This window comes from Silurus aristotelis (genome assembly GCF_946808225.1).
Source record: "Silurus aristotelis genome assembly, chromosome: 12".
NCBI lineage: Eukaryota > Metazoa > Chordata > Actinopteri > Siluriformes > Siluridae > Silurus > Silurus aristotelis.
Genome location: NC_139585.1, coordinates 22188316 through 22206918, shown reverse-complemented (window position 1 = coordinate 22206918; position 18603 = coordinate 22188316). Strand labels below are relative to the sequence as shown.

Genomic DNA, 18603 nt, shown 5'->3' with positions numbered 1-18603 from the left:
TGTGAAAGTTTGTATTACGCAAATTTGAGAAAATAAGTCAGAATTGTGAGATCGCAGTTTTTATTCAGTGGCGGAAACAGGCTTACATATTGACATCTGTACACATGATAAACAAAACATGAAACTTCTGCGATGGTTACAAACTAGCCAATAGAAACGCCGAAAATAAGTCACGTGGTCAAGGGAACGAGGGGGAGATGCGTATACCCGGAAGCGGTTTCTTTTCATCTGGACGAAAGATGCCCTAAAACCTGCAGCGAGCGCGTAAGTTTTGCACTTTTACTCGTTTTATTATAATTTTTTTTATCAATAACACACATTTTTTTATGATGCGTGGTTATTTTATGTTTGCCTGTTTTCCCGAGAAAGTAAGCACCATTGTTTTTCCCATCGCTCGTTTAGCCTTTTAGCTCGCAATATAAAGAGGCGGCGAAGGGCCGTACCCAAATCGACACTTTTTTGGAGCTGTAGTGCACTAGGTTAAGTGGTGGAGTCATTGTTTCGCTATGTATGAAATGGACTTGGAGAGGGAGTGTGGACGCATTTGGAACTCAACCTGGGAAGAAACGCCTACTTTCAGCATTGGAGCGATGATAACTGTAAAGGGAAATAAGATGTTTTTATTATGGTTTTAAGACGAAAAGAAAATGCTTGTCCCCAAGGTTACTGGAAATATTAAATATATTATATATAATTCTATTGGGATAGCTAAGAATTATATATACTGTATATGCTGAACATCTCATTCCTGTATTTCTTTTTGCTGTTATTATAACCTCTACTCTTCTTCTTGATATTGTTTGTGAGGATTTGTAGGGATTTGGCAACAAGAGCATTAGTTAACTCGTATTAATGTAAAGGATTGGAGGCCTGGGTATTAGTGTTTCAGTTCATCCCAAAGGTGTTCATATGGGTTGAGGTCAGGACTCTGAGATCTGGTGGTGGTGGAAAAATCTCAGAACTCAACACTCGATGGGGAAAAGCAAGAGAAAATGGTTTACTTGGCAACCTTTTTTTTTTTTTTTACTTGCCAAGTCTCCAGTAAGTCCACATCCCCGTCCTGTTGGAACATGAGCAGACGGAGAAGAAAGCCCCAGGCTCTGGTTATGCCAATGTTTAACAATCTTCAAGCTTTGTAGAATAACGGTGCATATTTAGACATTCTCTATGGTGTAACAAAGTGAAACAGTTTGTGTACCTCCTCACTGCAACATGCACAAACTGTCTCAACTCAGTCGAAAAAGGCACACGAGGGCATCGAGAAAAGTTCAAACAAAGCAGAAACAGTCAAAGATTAATTTTCCCAATACAATCACTCCAACCATTTACATTTAAGGGATACTCCCGTATCCAGAGTAACTTACTATCATCTCATTCCTACAATCAAGCAGCCCTTGTGGGCACTTATGCAGGAACCTTAGAGGGGCTTTGGTGTGCCTGGGATTTGAACTCACAACCTTCGGATCCAGTGTCATCCACTGAGCTACCACCTTCCCCAATTTTAACAGTGGCCTTAAATGTACAGAAATTTACAGCCATTGTGCCAGTACAACTTTATGATGAGTTTGGCGAACAGTGTGGCGATCCGGTGTCCAAAAACTTTCAAAAATTGCTTCAGGTTTGTCTGATGTTTGGGGTACATTGTACATAAGATGCAGTGAACGATCCCCAACTTGTGTTGCTTCCTAAATTGAGTGGAATCTTTATTTATTTTATTATAATCTCCAGTATACTATGTAGTACCTAACATGCACTTATTTATTTCAATAAATCGCAACATTTGCTGTCATATAAACGCACAAGCTGACATCGCGATTGCGATACGCTAAACCGTGCAGCCCTTCTTTGATTCAATTCTTAGTATCATTTATTTGCACAACAAACATAAATGATGAATACTGTGAATGAAATGTGAATACTCACCAAAATGGAAATTTTTTTTAAACATTATTTTCTGAGCAGGATTCAGGGCATTGATTATTATTTTGAAAAAAGTACCGCAATTGTTTGTATATTATTCCGGTGATGTTTACGTTACCATAACAGCCTACTTCATACTTATTCTTTTTAGTTTTCTAATTAACTTTGCTGTTGTATTTGCCGAATGAATAAAATGGAAGCATACAAAAATACAATTGAAGAACTTCAAATTAGTTTTTTTCTGCCTTGTCTCTTTAACGTCCACTGTTGATTTGCTTTGCGTATTTAGGGTTTTTCACTGCAATAGATAATATGATTATTACTGTATCTGTAGTCTTTATTGCTTCGGTGAGAAAATTATGTCCGTACACAGCTAGAAAAACGACATTGCAGAACAGGTAAAATTCTTCATTCGGTGTTAAAGCATTACTTGTTTTAAACAAGTGGCCATGGACAAGGAATAAAAAGAAGAACTGGTCCGAATGACATTTCTTTCTTATTTCATTTTTAAATGTTGATCCTGGTTAAAGTTGAATTAATATGCACATTTAAGTAAATGTATACAAGCACTGAAAACAGGTCTTATATAAATATGTATAAATAATAAGGTTAGAGATTATATTTATTTCAAGGGCTTTTGGTTTATTCTGAAAGGTGGAAGAAAGAAGGCAGGGGGCCTCCAATATTAATTTTGCTTAAGGCCTCCAAATATCTAGAACCGGCTAAATCAGGATTCAAATCAGGATAATTTGTTATGTTATGGGGGAATGCGCAGTGCATGTCCGGGGTCTGGCCTCAGCAGCCCTGCAGTAAGTGTCCTGTGTGCATGTGATTGGTTAATGTGCAGGGTAGAAATTCAACTGAAATTTAAGTTCTCTGTTTGTTGGTAAATGCCCAGTTTATTCCTATTTTACAGTATGGCAGACGGTGGTGACGGAGACCCTGTGGCCGGTTCTTCCGGGACTTCGCGTCAGTCTTTCTCTTTGGGAAGAGGACTGGCAGGACGGACATTACTGAATCCTCCACCTCCAGGCAGACTCACATCCCTGCGTTCCAGAGACCTGACACTCGGGGGATATAAGAAGGTCACTTGTGCGCAATCACTACGCCTCTCTTTACATTACAATATGGATTTTGTACATTGATTTTGTCTTACAATTAGGGCATTTAGACGCCCTTATAAAGAGCGTCTTACAATTACCTCATTCATACAACTATGTATTTGAGGGTTAAGGGCCTTGCCCAAGGGCCCATAGTGGCAGCTTAGTGTTGGTGGAATTTTAACTCAAGCCCTTTGAATCAGAAGTCCAACATCTGAGCTACCACTTCTCTTCATTATGAAAGATACCAGATAGTTGTTCTGTTTTGGCAGCAAAAGGGGGACCAACACAATATTAGGCAGGTGGTCATAATTAGTGATAACAATCCAAGAATAGGCAGAGTTTATGGTTTAAGACTAAACTGGGTTGAAATGAACCACCTTACTGAAACACTTCCTGGTGCACACAGGAAACCGGTACCTGTAAAGCATAAAGTACGGGTTAAAAACTGACTTGAATGGTGTTCTCGTTCCTGCAGAAAACATTTGTCCCAAACGTCCACTCCATACGGAAAAGCAAAGACGAGTAAGTATCTGCATCAAAAGATTATTTGTCAGCCACGTGTAAGCCAGCGTTCGGCCGACCGAAGCCTTTTTCAACGTTCCACGCAGGTTAAAGGAGGAGCCGTGCAGTGCGCCGAAAAAGGAGAGAAGAGAAAGGGAAGACAGGCAGAGAGAGCGCAGGCGGAGAGAGCGACCCCAAACCATTCAGTCACACTCCATTTTTGAACAGCGTCCTGCAGACACCTTCAGGAAATCAGGTCAGTTATTTGACACCTAAATCAAATAAGAGAGTGCACAGTAGTGTCCATGATCCTAGCAGCGGTACTTTTAATCTGCAGGAAGCTGGGGAAACACAGATGTAAGCGACTACGATCCAGTTCTTACTAGGAGTATTAAAAAGGAGAGAAACGTTCCAGAGAAAGACGACGATGGAATTCTAGAAAAGCTTCAGCGAGATGATGTAAGTTGCAAATTTTATATTAAAAAAAATGTTTTCACTGCATTTAAAAAAACTTATTCCTCTCCATTTGCTGTATAGTTCATAGACGACCCCGGTCTGAAAAACGATCCCAAGCAGACACCAATAAGACTTCCACTGCACCAGTCATTCGGCTACTTGGCGACAGAGACGTCTCGTAGGTTCAAAAGCTTTTATGGACATTTCACTTTTCAGCCATATGTGGTTCTATGAGGTTGCATAAAATTTTCCCTTCACTTGAACTAGGAAGCCCAAACAGGTTCCAAAATGGCAATGCTCCTGTGCACAAAGGCAGATCCATAAAGATCTGCTTTATATGGTTTGGAGTGGAAGATCTGTGGCCTGCTGTAGACCTCAACCCTATTGGACACGTTTGAATGAATTGGAAAGCGGACTGCACAAATCTCCACAAGTGCATTTCAAAATCTAGTGGAACATCTTCCCAGAAGAGTGGAGGTTATTATAACAGGAAATGGGTTCTAAATGTGGAACAGGATATTCAAAAAACACACACCTATTTTACATTTACGGTAATTGGCAGACGCCCTTATCCAGAGGGGGTTTTATTTATTCAGCTGAGCAGTTGAGGGCCTTGCTGAGGGGCCCAGCAGTGGCAGCTTGGCGGTGGTGGGATTTGAACTCATGACCTTCCGATTGATGAGAACCCCAACATCCTAACCACTGCGCTACCCCTTTTATGGTCTACAAACTTTGTCCATATATTAGAGGAAAAGTTTGAAACGTTTGGCTTTGCTTTAAGTGAGGCGTGTAAACCAGGACCTGCCAGTGCGGGCAATTCCAATAAAAAAATTCCAAGAAACGCATTGAAAGTTTCATTTATAGTCTTATTTGGAAAGTTTTGCCACAATACACTTAAATATGATTGCTTGTATAATCATTATTACATTGTTATTACATGAATACGGAATACAGCTGAGGTTCCCTCCTTGACCATATGTAACATTGTTTTCACAGTAAAAGACGCACAGTCTGATCCCAAGTCATTAAAAACCCACGAGAGGTTTCCAACACAAACAAGTGGATTCTCTGCGTGTCCTCAGCCTCCGAGTGTCCGAGAACTTTTCCAGCGGCTGAGCGTCTCAGAGAAGGAAGAGCTATTATTCATTCAGCTTCCTGATACTATTCCTATAAAAGCCCAAAAAATTGAAAAGCCTGTGAAAAAAGGTGACGCCGAAGACAAGCGTGTCTCTCATATCAAAGCACCAGTGAGTGAAGCCTTCAGTTTTTCTTTCTCTCCATCTTTGGTTTGGTCCGAAATATTTTGAACATGTTGTGTTTTAGGAGCCAGTGGAGAAAGAGGCAGTGCCTGTGCTCTCGGACTTCACGGAAGGATTCCTAGGAAAAATGCAATTTAGGAAATCCGGCAAAGTGCAGCTGGTCGTCGGGGACATTACACTGGACGTGTCGGAGGGAGCAGCTTTTTCTTTCCTACAGGTGAGACTTGGACGATAAATATTTCAGGAGCCGTGCTTACATTTCTGTTTTATACGAGGTGGTATCGAAAGGTTTCGAAACTAGGTTTGTTTACAAAAAAGTACTTTATCACCTTCAAAATAGTCCCCTTGCACAGCGATACAGCGCCCCCCAGCGTTCCTGCCACTTCTGGAATGCGTCCTGGAAGTCTTCTTTTCGAAGCGGGTCAAAATGGCGACCTTTGAGCTGGATCTTCATCTTCGGAAGAATAAATCTGCGTAAGCAAGATCACGTTATTTCCAGCGAGAAACCTTTGTGAGCTCGGTGCGCACGTGGTCCGCATAGCACGATTTGCACCATTGTCTATTGGCACACTGACTTACAAAGGTCGGTGCTCCCTGTGACTGTGCGTGCAGCTCTGAGCTGCCATCTGTTGGCGTGTTACAAAACTAGTCCCGAAACTTTTGGATACCACCGTGTACATCAATACAGTGTTTCTCAGTGCTCCTTATCCTCAGGTAAATCTGGTCCAGAATTTTTGCTGAAATGATAGAAGTGTAGCTGCAGGATAAATCACAGCATAAATGAAGTGTGTACAGTTTCGGGAGGACACATGCGATATGAAGACGTGTGTTTGTGCGCTTTCGCAGCAACTCGTGTGCGTGCGGCTCACCGAGGGTCTGACCGGCGACATGACGGTGCTCGGGGATGTCAAACACAAGCTGGTGTGTTCCCCCAACTTCGAGGCTCTCCTAAAAGTGGCCAAGGCTCCGTCACACATCCAGCCAGTCTTTAAAACCATTCAGACGGGATGAGATTTCCAGCATGACAAGTTAGAAGTGGACGTGCTCCGATTTGCAGAAGCCAAGTTTTTGTGTACATTAGAAAGATGGGATGCCGTGTGTGTTATAGACACTTCAGATGTTTTTAATGTCGTGCTTTTATTCGTATTTATTTTTACAACGTACACTCGAAGGTTTTTGGCGCAAAATCTAGACTTCATCTTCTAAAGTCTCTGAAGAAAATGGAAAATTTTTTCCCAGTTAATTTTTTGGGTCAAAAGAAAACGGGTGCAAAATGGCAAAATAATAAGCTTTTAATGTTTAGCAACAAATCGCTGGTTAGGATATTAACAGAAATTTGATAGTCGTTTAGTAGGTAACAGCTTTACTTTTTGTTTCCAAAAATGTTTATAACATGTCAATAGCATCAAACAATTGACAAGTTGTTGAAAAATGGTTCCCCGGTTAGTTTGTGGTTAATGTGAGAGCAAACAGGATTCAAATCTGGGGCCCATTCCTCATACATCATGAAGAGGTGAGACTACATGCAAACGACATCCAAGATCTACTCATTAGTACTCGTGGTACTAATGTTCGGGCTAATTAGGGTCTTTGAACGCACATGTGGACGTGATTAGTACAGCAAACTGGGGTGTTTGATATAATGGTGTGTTCATGCAATGCTTGAAAAAGATACACACACGGTCAGTGATCAGACATACCTTTATGGCCACATGCCTAATATTGTGTTCGTCCCCTTTTGCTGCAAAAACAGTCCTGACCTGTTGAGCATTAACAGCATTAACTTCTTCAGCAATTTGATCTACAGGAGCTCGTCTGTTGGTTAGAACCACACGGACCAGCCTTCGATCCCCACGTGCATTAATAAGCCTCAGCTGTCCATGACCCTGTTGCTGGTTCACCACTGTTCCTTCTTTGGATCACTTTTTTTTTTTTTTTGGACCACTGCAGACCAGGAACATCACACAAGAGCTGCAGTTTTGGAGATGCTCAGACCCAGTCATCTAGACGTCACAATACAGCCCTTGTGAAACCCGATCAAATCCTTACGCCATTTTTCCTGCTTCTAACACATCAACTTTTATGACAAAATGTTCACCTGCTGCCTAATAAATCCCACCCACTAACAGGTGCCATGATGAAGAGATAATCAGTGTTATTCACTTCACCTGTTGATGTTATGCCTGATCGATGTACATTTACTATTGTATTTCTCATCAGACATCTCTCTGGACAATCAGTATTCAACTGACCGCTCACTCCACACAACTGCTGAACCACCCTGAATAAAACTATCCATATTCTATCAAAGGTGCATTTTCCTTTCAGTCCACTGGTTTGTTTTTTGTCATTTTTACCATTAAAATCTTAATATATTATCATTTTGCGCCCAGTTTACTGCTCCCACGAGTGTATACGATGGAATCTCTACCAACCCCAACTTCTATTTATTAACATTTTTAACAGGATAAGGATGACAAACCTTTTTGTTTCCCAAACTAGCGGTTGTGACAGTTGGGGACGCTTGATTTACAAACGCAGACGATGAAAGATTTCCCAATTTGTGTACCGTAATTTCCGGACTATTAAGCGCACACAAATCTAAGCCGCACCCACTGAATTTGACAAACATTTTTATTTTGAACATAAATAAGCCGCACCTGTCTATAAGCCGCAGGTGTCTACATTGAAACTAATAAACTTTACACAGGCTTTAATGAAAAACAGTGTCTGTAACACGGCTTGTATCTAAACAGCAGCCTACCAAGAAAGTCATTGTTCACTGTCTTCTTCCTTCCTTTCACAACTATTTCTTTTGAGAGTTTTTCTTTTGCCATCGTCGTGCGTTTAAAAATCACCATCGGTTTTCTCCCGATGCCGTGCAGCTCAGAACACAGGTGAAGTGCGTTTTTTCATGCCTGGTTGTTTTCAGCGTGACGAATGATTCACATTTTCTTGTTGACAGTCCGAGTGAGCGGCAGGTCAAACGTCAGAGGATCATCATCCATATTTATGATGTGGTGCGGCCCGACTCAGTGGGAGCGCATCTGATTTAATATAAAGAGTTTCATTGGTTCACCTGAATCCGTTCAGCAATTTCATTGGTCTAATTTTATGGGGCTCAGTTTTTTGGCTTGAAGTTTGTGAAACCGGGAAAAATCCAGAAAAATCCATAAATTAGCCGCTGCATTGTTTAAGCCACGGGGTTCAAAGTGTGGGGGAAAAAGTAGCGGCTTATAGTCCGGAAAATACGGTAATTAAAACAGTCACTGTTACTGTGCCTGTGGCAACATTTCACTAAAGTAACTTTCTTTTCGGCTTCTCCCGTTAGGGGTCGCCACAGCGGATCCTCCGCACGTTTGATTTGGCACATGTTTTACGCTGGATGCCCTTCCTAACGCAACCCTCCCCAATTTATCCGGGCTTGGGACCGGCACTAAGAGTGGCGGGGGATGGTTCCCTGACCGGGAATCGAACCCGGGTCGCAGCGGTGGGAGCGCTGCATCTTAACCACTAGACCACCAGGGGACCAACATTTCACTAAAGTATTTGACTAAATTAAATGGATCAATTTCTCAGTCCATCATGGCGTTACTCTGACTCAGAACAAAAGTCATTTGAACAAAGACAGAAACATTTATTGGATATGGGTTTTACAATCATGATGGTAAATAATAAGGAGAACTCGACTATGCCTTTATATGGCAGTTTTGTTGCCTTGTATAAACTTTACCTGGTTTATCAAAACTGGTCGCTCTTGCCTGCATTAAGTAAGGGGAGGACACGCTTTATGTTTGGTGTTTCAAGACAATAATACACTGTTAGGGTTGCAAAATACCAGACAATTTTAAGACTGGAAAATTTCAATGGGAATTAATAGGAATAAACTGGAAATTCACAAAATACAATAACAGGGAACTTAAATATAGTTGAGAAAAAAAAATCTTGCCAGATAATCTTGGATTAAGCAACCAGATTCAATCCACTAAGGCCACACCCTCTACATCCACAAAATGGATAATTTCTTCAATCCTACACACAAAATAATGTAGAAAAATATCCATTTTGGCGAGTATTCACATAAATTACATAGTCATGTACTGTGTGTAAGCTATTGTACTATATATTTAATTATATAAGCATATATGTTGTTATACTAACAATTAAATCAGTCTAAATCATATATTTTTTTCTTTTATCTGTATTAGTTTGCATGCATCAGATTATGACCAAACAAAATGTTTATTTAATGTTTGTATATGATACAGTTTATATAAAGTTCCCAAAATTTCAAATTAATTCCCATTAATTCATAGTAGGCGTTTGCAAAATTCCCCAGAAGTTGTTCCCATGAAAACTTTCTGGACATTTACAAGAACCCCTTTGCAACTACACGGCTGTGTGATAAGAGGCACTTTGCCTAACTTTGCTACGTTAAACACCGTCACCTCACCCCCTCAGAATTTTCCTGCAATAACAATTATAACATAAATGCCATCTTTCCTTTCAAACACATGTCTAGACTTTTCAATATATATTATATACACATGTACATATACACAGTAATCCCCTGTTTCTGGTGGTTACGTTAAAAAAAACTGCGAATGATAAACGAGAATCTGCAGTAAACCGACCCCACAAATGCTATTTTATGTATACAGTACTGTATTAACATTTTATTTCATTTTACAATTAGTAATTATACAGTATTTTTATTAATCGATTTCATTATTTCAACATGAAACTCCATAAAAACAATTCCCTAAAAGTTTTTTTTATGGTCTATTGTGCTATCCGAAAGAGAGACAGGGATAAACTAAATATTTATGTGGCAAACGCAATCCCTCGATAAACCGGAGGCTCGAGATTTGAACCACAAACCACCGCTAAAGCGGGGGATTACTGTATACAGTGCAACCTTTGGTGAGTGGTAGCTCAGTGGTTAAGCTGCTGGGTTACTCATCGGAAGGTCGGGGGTTCGAACCCCGGTTATCGCCAAGCTGCCACTCTTGGGGCCCTTGAGCAAGGCCCTTAACCCGGATCAGAGCCGACCCTGCGCTCTGACCCCAGTTTCCGAGCAAGCTGTAATGTATATGTGACAAATAGAGGCTATTCTATTCTTCTAAAATCTCGATAGTCGTAAACTATATCCCCTCGCGAGTAACAAAAAATCGCGAGGTTTTGACTCTCTCCTTTTGATAGTTCCTTTTTCAAGGGGAATTGTACATGTACTATACTGTAAACACAACAAAAACGCGCGCGCGCGCGCGTGTGTGTGTGTGTGTGTGTGTGTATGTATATATATATATATATATATAAAAATGCAAGTTCTCCTTTTTGTGAGGATTACTGACTTTGATTCACATGTTTATTCCAAACCTATGAAATCTGTAAAAAAAAATATTTGTCAAAAGCTGAAGGAAATGCAGAAAAGACGATATTTGGCCAGAATATTTGTGACCTCTGTATGTGTGTATAAAACCAGACTGTATAAAATGGCTTACATTCCCACTTGTATTTTAATAGTATAATACTATGTGCCACATGTGCTTTGAATTTGGGTTACAATGTAGACATAAATCATGTTGCTTGTGTTTTGTGGGTTTTTTTTTTCTTTCTTTCTTTTTAGAAAATGCAGGTATTTATTGAGTAAAGATTGTATACAAAACATGGCTGCCAGGATTAAGTATAAATGCTTTCTACAAAGCAAAAACAAACAAACAAAAATAATCAAGTAAGCAGTGATAATACTATTATATGACTTCATAATAAACCAAAAGCGAATGCAGTAGTCAGATAAACTCAGCCTTGCCCACACATACGCCCCTTGGTAACGGCTGCGTAGTCTTTCCCACCAAAACTGGCCTACAGTGGGGTTTTTCACAGTTCTCAATGCTAATGGGGGAAACGTACGCCCTCCTAAAGCGCTATTGAGGAAAGCGTGTACAGGTTTCTCCCAATACACTGTGTACCACTCATTTCTTGGTGCTACTGGGTGGTTTTTTGGTTTCAGCATCAGAAGACTTTTTCCCTGCCGCTTCCTTAGCAGGCGCTTTGGCCTTCAAAACCTTCACTCTAGATTTCTTTTTCCCTTTTTTAGTCGTCGCCTTCTTACGTCTTGACTCCTTCCGTCGGACGAGATCCTCCCTCCCGAGTTCGGTCATGTGCTCCTCCCAGGCTTTCATCTCGTTTTTATAGCGTACCTTGTCATCCTCTGCGAGCTGCATGTATATCTAAACAAAAAAAAAAGTGCAGTCAGATTTATTTCACCTTGATCTAATCTCAGATGTGACTCAGATGAGAATTGGGAACTTGCTTGTTTCTGCGACATGGACAGACTCTTCCAGTCGTCAAACAGAGACTTCATTTTGCCCTGAAAGAAATACCCTAATAAATATTACAATCCCATGGTATGAAAAAAAGCACTCAAGGAATTACAGTAATGAATGGCGCATCCAAAGACTTTATCTTTACCGGTACAGTGGTTCCTTTAGCTTCTTCAAAATGCTCCGCCATGAAAATGTTGAAAGCCGACCTGGGCCGTTTGGGCTTCCCGAGACTGTTCAGTTCCTACGTTCGTGACGAAACAACTCAATTTTATAAATGCTTCATGCGCCAAAAAGTTCACATACAGTGAGGAAAATAAGTATTTGAACACGCTGCTATTTTGCAAGTTCTCCCACTTAGAAATCATGGAGGGGTCTGAAATTGTCATCGTAGGTGCATGTCCACTGTGAGAGACATAATCTAAAAAAAAAAATCCAGAAATCACAATGTATGATTTTTAAACTATTTATTTGTAAGATACAGCTGCAAATAAGTATTTGAACACCTGAGAAAGTCAATGTTAATATTTGGTACAGTAGCCTTTGTTTGCAATTACAGAGGTCAAACGTTTCCTGTAGTTTTTCACCAGGTTTGCACACACTGCAGGAGGGATTTTGGCCCACTCCTCCACACAGATCTTCTCTAGATCAGTCAGGTTTCTGTCCTGTCGCTGAGAAACACGGAGTTTGAGCTCCCTCCAAAGATTCTCTATTGGGTTTAGGTCTGGAGACTGGCTAGGCCACGCCAGAACCTTGATATGCTTCTTACAGAGCCACTCCTTGGTTATCCTGGCTGTGTGCTTCGGGTCATTGTCATGTTGAAAGACCCAGCCTCGACCCATCTTCAATACTCTAACTGAGGGAAGGAGGTTGTTCCCCAAAATCTTGCAATACATGGCCCTGGTCATCCTCTCCTTAATACAGTGCAGTCGCCCTGTCCCATGTGCAGAAAAACACCCCCAAAGCATGATGCTACCACCCCCATGCTTCACAGTAGGGATGGTGTTCTTGGGATGGTACTCATCATTCTTCTTCCTCCAAACACGTTTAGTGGAATTATGACCCAAAAGTTCTATTTTGGTCTCATCTGACCACATGACTTTCTCCCATGACTCCTCTGGATCATCCAAATGGTCATTGGCAAACTTAAGACGTGCCTGGACATGTGCTGGTTTAAGCAGGGGAACCTTCCGTGCCATGCATGATTTCAAACCATGACGTCTTAGTGTATTACCAACAGTAACCTTGGAAACGGTGGTCCCAGCTCTTTTCAGGTCATTGACCAGCTCCTCCCGTGTAGTTCTGGGCTGATTTCTCACCTTCCTTAGGATCATTGAGACCCCACGAGGTGAGATCTTGCATGGAGCCCCAGTCAGAGGGAGATTTACAGTCATGTTTAGCTTCTTCCATTTTCTAATGATTGCTCCAACAGTGGACCTTTTTTCACCAAGCTGCGTGGCAATTTCCCCGTAGCCCTTTCCAGCCTTGTGGAGGTGTACAATTTTGTCTCTAGTGTCTTTGGACAGCTCTTTGGTCTTGGCCATGTTAGTAGTTGGATTCTTACTGATTGTATGGGGTGGACAGGTGTCTTTATGCAGCTAACGACCTCAAACAGGTGCATCTAATTTAGGATAATAAATGTAGTGGAGGTGGACATTTTAAAGGCAGACTAACAGGTTTTTGAGGGTCAGAATTCTAGCTGATAGACAGGTGTTCAAATACTTATTTGCAGCTGTATCATACAAATAAATAGTTTAAAAAAAATCATACATTATGATTTCTGGATTTTTTTTTTTTAGATTATGTCTCTCACAGTGGACATGCACCTACGATGACAATTTCAGACCCCTCTTTGATTTCTAAGTGGAAGAACTTACAAAATAGCAGGGTGTTCAAATACTTGTTTTCCTCACTGTATTTGTCTACTATATGGACAAAAGTTTGTGGACACCTGACCATTCGATTCCTATGTGCTTTTCTTAAACATTCCTATTCCAGGTTAAATCTCCGTTCGCTATAATCAAAACTTCTCTTTCATCCTCTATTTTGAGTCTTGTGCTTATTCAGCTACAGGGGTGTTAGTAAACCCAAGCACTTGTGTAAGGTGAGGAGGCCTGGGGTGTGTTCCAATTCATTTCAAAGGTGTTCACTAGGGTTGAGGTCAGATCTTAAATACAAGAGAGCAAAAGGCTAAAAATACAGTAAAAAAGCAGAAATGTTAGTAAATATACAGTTTATAAAAGTGTAAGCGTATCGGTAGCATTCCGGACGATCCTTCACTCACCCTCTTCTTCCTGATCGCTCTTCTTTTCGCCATCTTTTGTCTTTTCTCCTCTGCGAGTGCTGCGCTCTGGGCGGGCGTCAGCTGCTCCTGGTATGCCTTTATGTCGACTTTGTACTGCTCCCTGGCTGTTATGGAGGCTTCTTCGAAAGGCTGCGAAAGGAAGTTAATCACGGTGACTACACCAGGGTTCCCACTCTAAACCAAAATGTCAAATTCCCTGACTTTTACTGAATAAAAAGCTCAATTTGCATGACCTAGATCAAATACAAAACTAAATACCGGATGCAGAGGTGAAATTCCATGAGTCATGGGAACCCTGCTACAAGCCCCTATATTGCTCTTCCGTTTTATTCCTTCGAGTTTGTGAATACAGTAAAACCTGTTGGACGAGCATAATTCGTTCGTGAAAATTGCTCGTAGGTCCATTTGCTCATACGTTTAAACACATTTTCCCCATTGGAATGAATGTAAAAGTGATTTAATCCGTTCCGAGATCTCATCCGATCGCTTATTTCTGCACTTAAAAAGTTTTTGTAGCCTATTTTAACAAACAAATACGCCGCAAATGACCGTAATGTAAACGTAATTTAACACTTACCCATGTGATCGTGGTTGATTGCGAGTGTGAGACGCACAACTCGCTCGTAACCTTCTTGGTTTCAATGGTAAATCTATTTACTTTCGAAGACATTTTATAAGATTTCTAGTGAAATAAAAATATAACACTAAAAAAAGTTACGTTTTTGCTGCACTGAGCAACGTTGGTTTGCTCGTGCCTTCGAAATTTGCTCGTGAAATAGTGTAAAATTGTGCGAGCAGGGTCGCTCGTATCTCCGTTTGCTCGTACTATTAGTTGCTCGTACAACAGGGTTTTACTGTATAAGCAAAGACCTCAAACGTTCTGTTGTAGGATCGAAGGATAATTTGATGTTGTAGGATAATTTGGCGATAGCAGCGCACCCTGGAGTGTTTGGTTGCACTTATACAAGATCCGTCAGCTGTGTTTTTAATAAAGAACACGTCGTTCCCTCTCTTATAGCAGCTATAAACAGTCAATCTCTCAGAGGGAGAGAAGGAACACCATACACAGTTTGTGTCAGTGTTTATTAGGCTCAGATAATGCGGAGAGTCCACTGTACAGCTCTCTGGTTTACTTTTTGCAGCATGCACCCACGTGGAAGGAAAAGTTTTGTATTATTATTATTATTATTATGATTTAAACACGCATGGACCTACCCGTTTCTCCTCTGGTGTGAGGGTCCTCCACTGCAGCGCTATCTTTCGGACAACGTCCACAACTCTGATTTCTGGAGGTGTAAAACGATGGAGAAATTCAGTCCTGAGTTACACGCGAGCAAATCGGCAGGCTGAAGCAAACGCGCTTCTCATCACCAAACAAATCGTTCGATTTTTGAGGTAAAAGCTTGTTTGGGTTCAGCACAATATTTATGTTTTACTTGACACATCATACAAAGTCTTGAAACTGTTTTTTTTTTGCTTTGCTTTGTAACGACCGGACGCGGCGTATACACAGCGGATAAATGCTTAAATCAAGAAAATGTATTGGGCTAGAAATCAACGTGAAACTGTTATAGTAGCGTATAACATACAGGGCTCCAAACTGCGACCATATCAATGTCCATGTTATGACCGTATAATCTGCATGTTATGACTTTTTATGTGCGTGTTCTATCACATAGTTTGTTGACCAACGCCAAGTAGGTTCCTTCTTATATGGCACTTAAAAATATTATTTGGCGGCTGTTGTTTTTTCTCATAGAAGCCAATGGCGCCTTCATTTATTTTTTTGTCTGGATTTTTTTTGTCCCTCACTTCTTGGTGCTACTGGGTGTTTTGGTTTATGTGCGTATGTTATAGTAGCCAGCAAAACACTTTAAATCACCGATCACCATCACAGTTTTACCACAATTAACCACGGATCACCAGTTTCCTTGAGACTAATCGCCGATCACCATCGTTTCCTTACAACTAATCACCACAGTTTTACCACAATTAATCACTGATCATCATTTCCTTACAGATAATCACTGATCACCATCGTTTCTTCACCACTAATCATCATCTTTCCCTAACGATTAATCATTGTTCCCTCACGACTCATCACTGATCACCATCCTCTCCTTACAACTAATTACTGATCACCATCGTTCCCTCAAAACCAATCACCATCTTTCACCATCATTTATGGTGAAAGATCACTTTCACACCCATATGACTAATCACTGGAGTTGAATCGGGGGGGGGGGGGGGGTGAGAAAACTTCAAAGCCCACATGTAATACCTGGATTCTGTTTGACCACGATGGGCTGCTGCTCCATCACGTATCGCAGGTACGCAGTCAGGGGCCTTTTTGGAGGACCACCAGATGTCGTGCTGAAGTTTTTTAATGTTGGAGCAACACAAGAGCACCTGCAAGAGGACGATCGATCACACACACACACACACACACACACACACACACACACACACACACACACACACCAAGTCTACAAACCTCTTTCTGAAGCATGCATATAAACAGCTTATGCAGTCGACACACACACACACACACACACACACACACACACACACACACACACACACACACACACACACCAAGTCTACAAACCTCTTTCTGAAGCATGCATATAAACAGCTTATGCAGTCGACACACACACACACACACACACACACACACACACACACACACACACACACACACAGTTTACACAGTTTTATTGCACTTTACCTCACAGTAAGTGCAGTTGAAAACAGACTCCAAGATCTGGACAGAAGATTTGCACCAACTGTCATTATGCTGAATGGAGCCATGCTGCTGATAAACCCTGAGCCTCTTACACACTCTTTCACACACTCTCACACACACACACACACACACTCTCTCTAACACTTTTACACACACAGGGTTACTACACCAGGCTGTGTAAGTTAGCGGGGATTCAGTGCTACAACAGCTACATGAAGCTCCGCTCTCCCTCTTCAGTAGCATGAAAGGCGCCTTCTGCAGCCCAGGTGAATTGTGGGATAACCAAAGACCACCCTGCAATTCACAGACGTACTTTCGTTCTGTTTCTTTTATTATTATTATTATTATTATTATTATTATTATTATTATTATCTTTTTTTTAATTACAGTTGTGCCTTAGTCTTATAAAGAATAAGCTTTTTGTTTTAAAAGCAGCATGACTCAAGCTCAGGTTTTTCTAATGTATGTAAATAAGACTTCTTTCGAAATGCAAAAAACAATATGAAAGATAGTCGGGGGACTTTTATTTTATCTTTCGTCATTTGGCCAGATGTAGCGACAATGCGGTCACGGAGAATCAACATACACGTTCTCTCAAACTGCCTTTATTTATTTACTACTGTTTCAGTCTTCATAAAGAAACAAACAAACGATAAATAAATACAAATACATAGAAATAAACAAGCTAATAAATAATACATAGACATAAACAAACAAATATAGATAGATAGATAGATAGATAGATAGATAGATAGATAGATAGATAGATAGATAGATAGATAGATAGATAGATAATCACTTTTATTTAAGGACAAACACGGTCCATTGTGTACAAACAATACAAAAAAAGCAATAAAAAAATCATCTTCTTTCGGCTGCTCCCATTAGGGGTCGCCACAGCGGATTATCCGTCTCCATACCACCCTGTCCTCTACATCTGTCTCTTTCACCCCAACTACCTGCATGTCTTCCCTCACCACATCCAAAAACCTCCTTCTTGGCCTTCCTCTTTTTCTCCTTCCTGGTGGCTCCATCCTCAGCATTCTCCTACCGATATACCCCATGTCCCTCCTCTGCACATGTCCAAACCATCTCAATCTCACCTCCCTCACCTTGTCTCCGAAACGTCCTACATGCGCTGTCCCTTTATTAAACTCATTTCTAATCCTGTCCATCCTCGTCACTCCCAACGAAAATCTCAGCATCTTCAGCTCTGCTACCCTCAGCTCCACCTCCTGTCTTTTACTCAATGCAATGGTTGACCCAATGGATGACTCCACCATGGATACTCCATCATGGCACCTTCTCATTCCATCATTATATGCTACCTTAACTTTCTGCAAGCTGCTTCTTCTGTAACGCTGCTATAAATGGGCAGTATACACAGGTGTACAGTATGCTCTATGCACTACAGTCTTCACAGATTATAAACACATACTAAATTTCCAAACCAACATATTTGCTTGTGCATAAATCACATGACTTCACATTACACTGTCTAAAGATTTCCCGATCATCAGACAAGTCATCAGTTATATAATGTCCTAAGTATTTGTCATCACATACTTTACGGACAATACCAGAGAAAGAAAAGTCTGAAAAGTGAAATGAGTCCCTACTCCTGATAATTATAATATTACTCTTCTTTAAATTATATTTAATGTCAAACTCTGAGCACTATTGAGAACAAAACCCTCAATAGCTGTTGAAGTCCTGCACCGTATGGACAAAAATCACCAAATCATCCGCATACATCATATGGTTGATAACGATTTGACCAACCATACAAAGTGTTTTACAACTATTTAGCATCTTTGATAAGTCATTCATATAAATATTAAAATGAACTGGAGACAAAATACTTCCCTGTCTAACATGTGCATTACCTACATTAAATGGAGCAGACACATGATTACCCCATTTTACATACATTAACTGATGATCATACCAAAAAGCCAGAATACTACCTAAAAATGTAGGCACCCCT

General features: G+C 40.7%; 2 protein-coding genes across 4 annotated transcripts; one reads left to right on the top strand and one right to left on the bottom strand.

The window, feature by feature from the left end:
• Positions 1–140: 140 nt before the first annotated feature.
• LOC310734591 (DNA-directed RNA polymerase III subunit RPC4) lies at positions 141–9750 on the top strand. 2 transcript variants are annotated; one of them, XM_083556790.1, is made up of 11 exons: positions 141–264; positions 2837–3005; positions 3499–3545; positions 3632–3780; positions 3862–3983; positions 4062–4158; positions 4977–5227; positions 5304–5456; positions 6086–6446; positions 6529–7809; positions 8757–9750. In XM_083556790.1, the coding sequence occupies exons 2-9, from the start codon at positions 2838–2840 to the stop codon at positions 6248–6250; spliced, it is 1152 nt and encodes a 383-aa protein (XP_083412916.1). In that variant the 5' UTR covers positions 141–264; position 2837; the 3' UTR covers positions 6251–6446; positions 6529–7809; positions 8757–9750. The 2 variants fall into 2 exon arrangements, with proteins under 2 accessions (XP_083412916.1, XP_083412917.1); XM_083556791.1 differs by lacking the exons at positions 141–264; positions 8757–9750 and having other exon boundaries at positions 2874–3005; positions 3430–3545; positions 6086–7613.
• tfam (transcription factor A, mitochondrial) lies at positions 8853–16919 on the bottom strand. Of its 2 annotated transcripts, XR_014536095.1 has the most exons (8): positions 16599–16919; positions 16152–16279; positions 15086–15156; positions 13850–13999; positions 11714–11809; positions 11556–11612; positions 10415–11472; positions 8853–10368 (listed from the first exon to the last, which is right to left on the bottom strand). XR_014536095.1 is itself a non-coding variant. In XM_083556800.1 (7 exons), the coding sequence occupies exons 1-7, from the start codon at positions 16679–16681 to the stop codon at positions 11215–11217; spliced, it is 843 nt and encodes a 280-aa protein (XP_083412926.1). In that variant the 5' UTR covers positions 16682–16919; the 3' UTR covers positions 9896–11214. The 2 variants fall into 2 exon arrangements, 1 of the variants encoding a protein (XP_083412926.1); XM_083556800.1 differs by having other exon boundaries at positions 9896–11472.
• Between the last annotated feature and the right edge of the window lie 1684 nt (positions 16920–18603).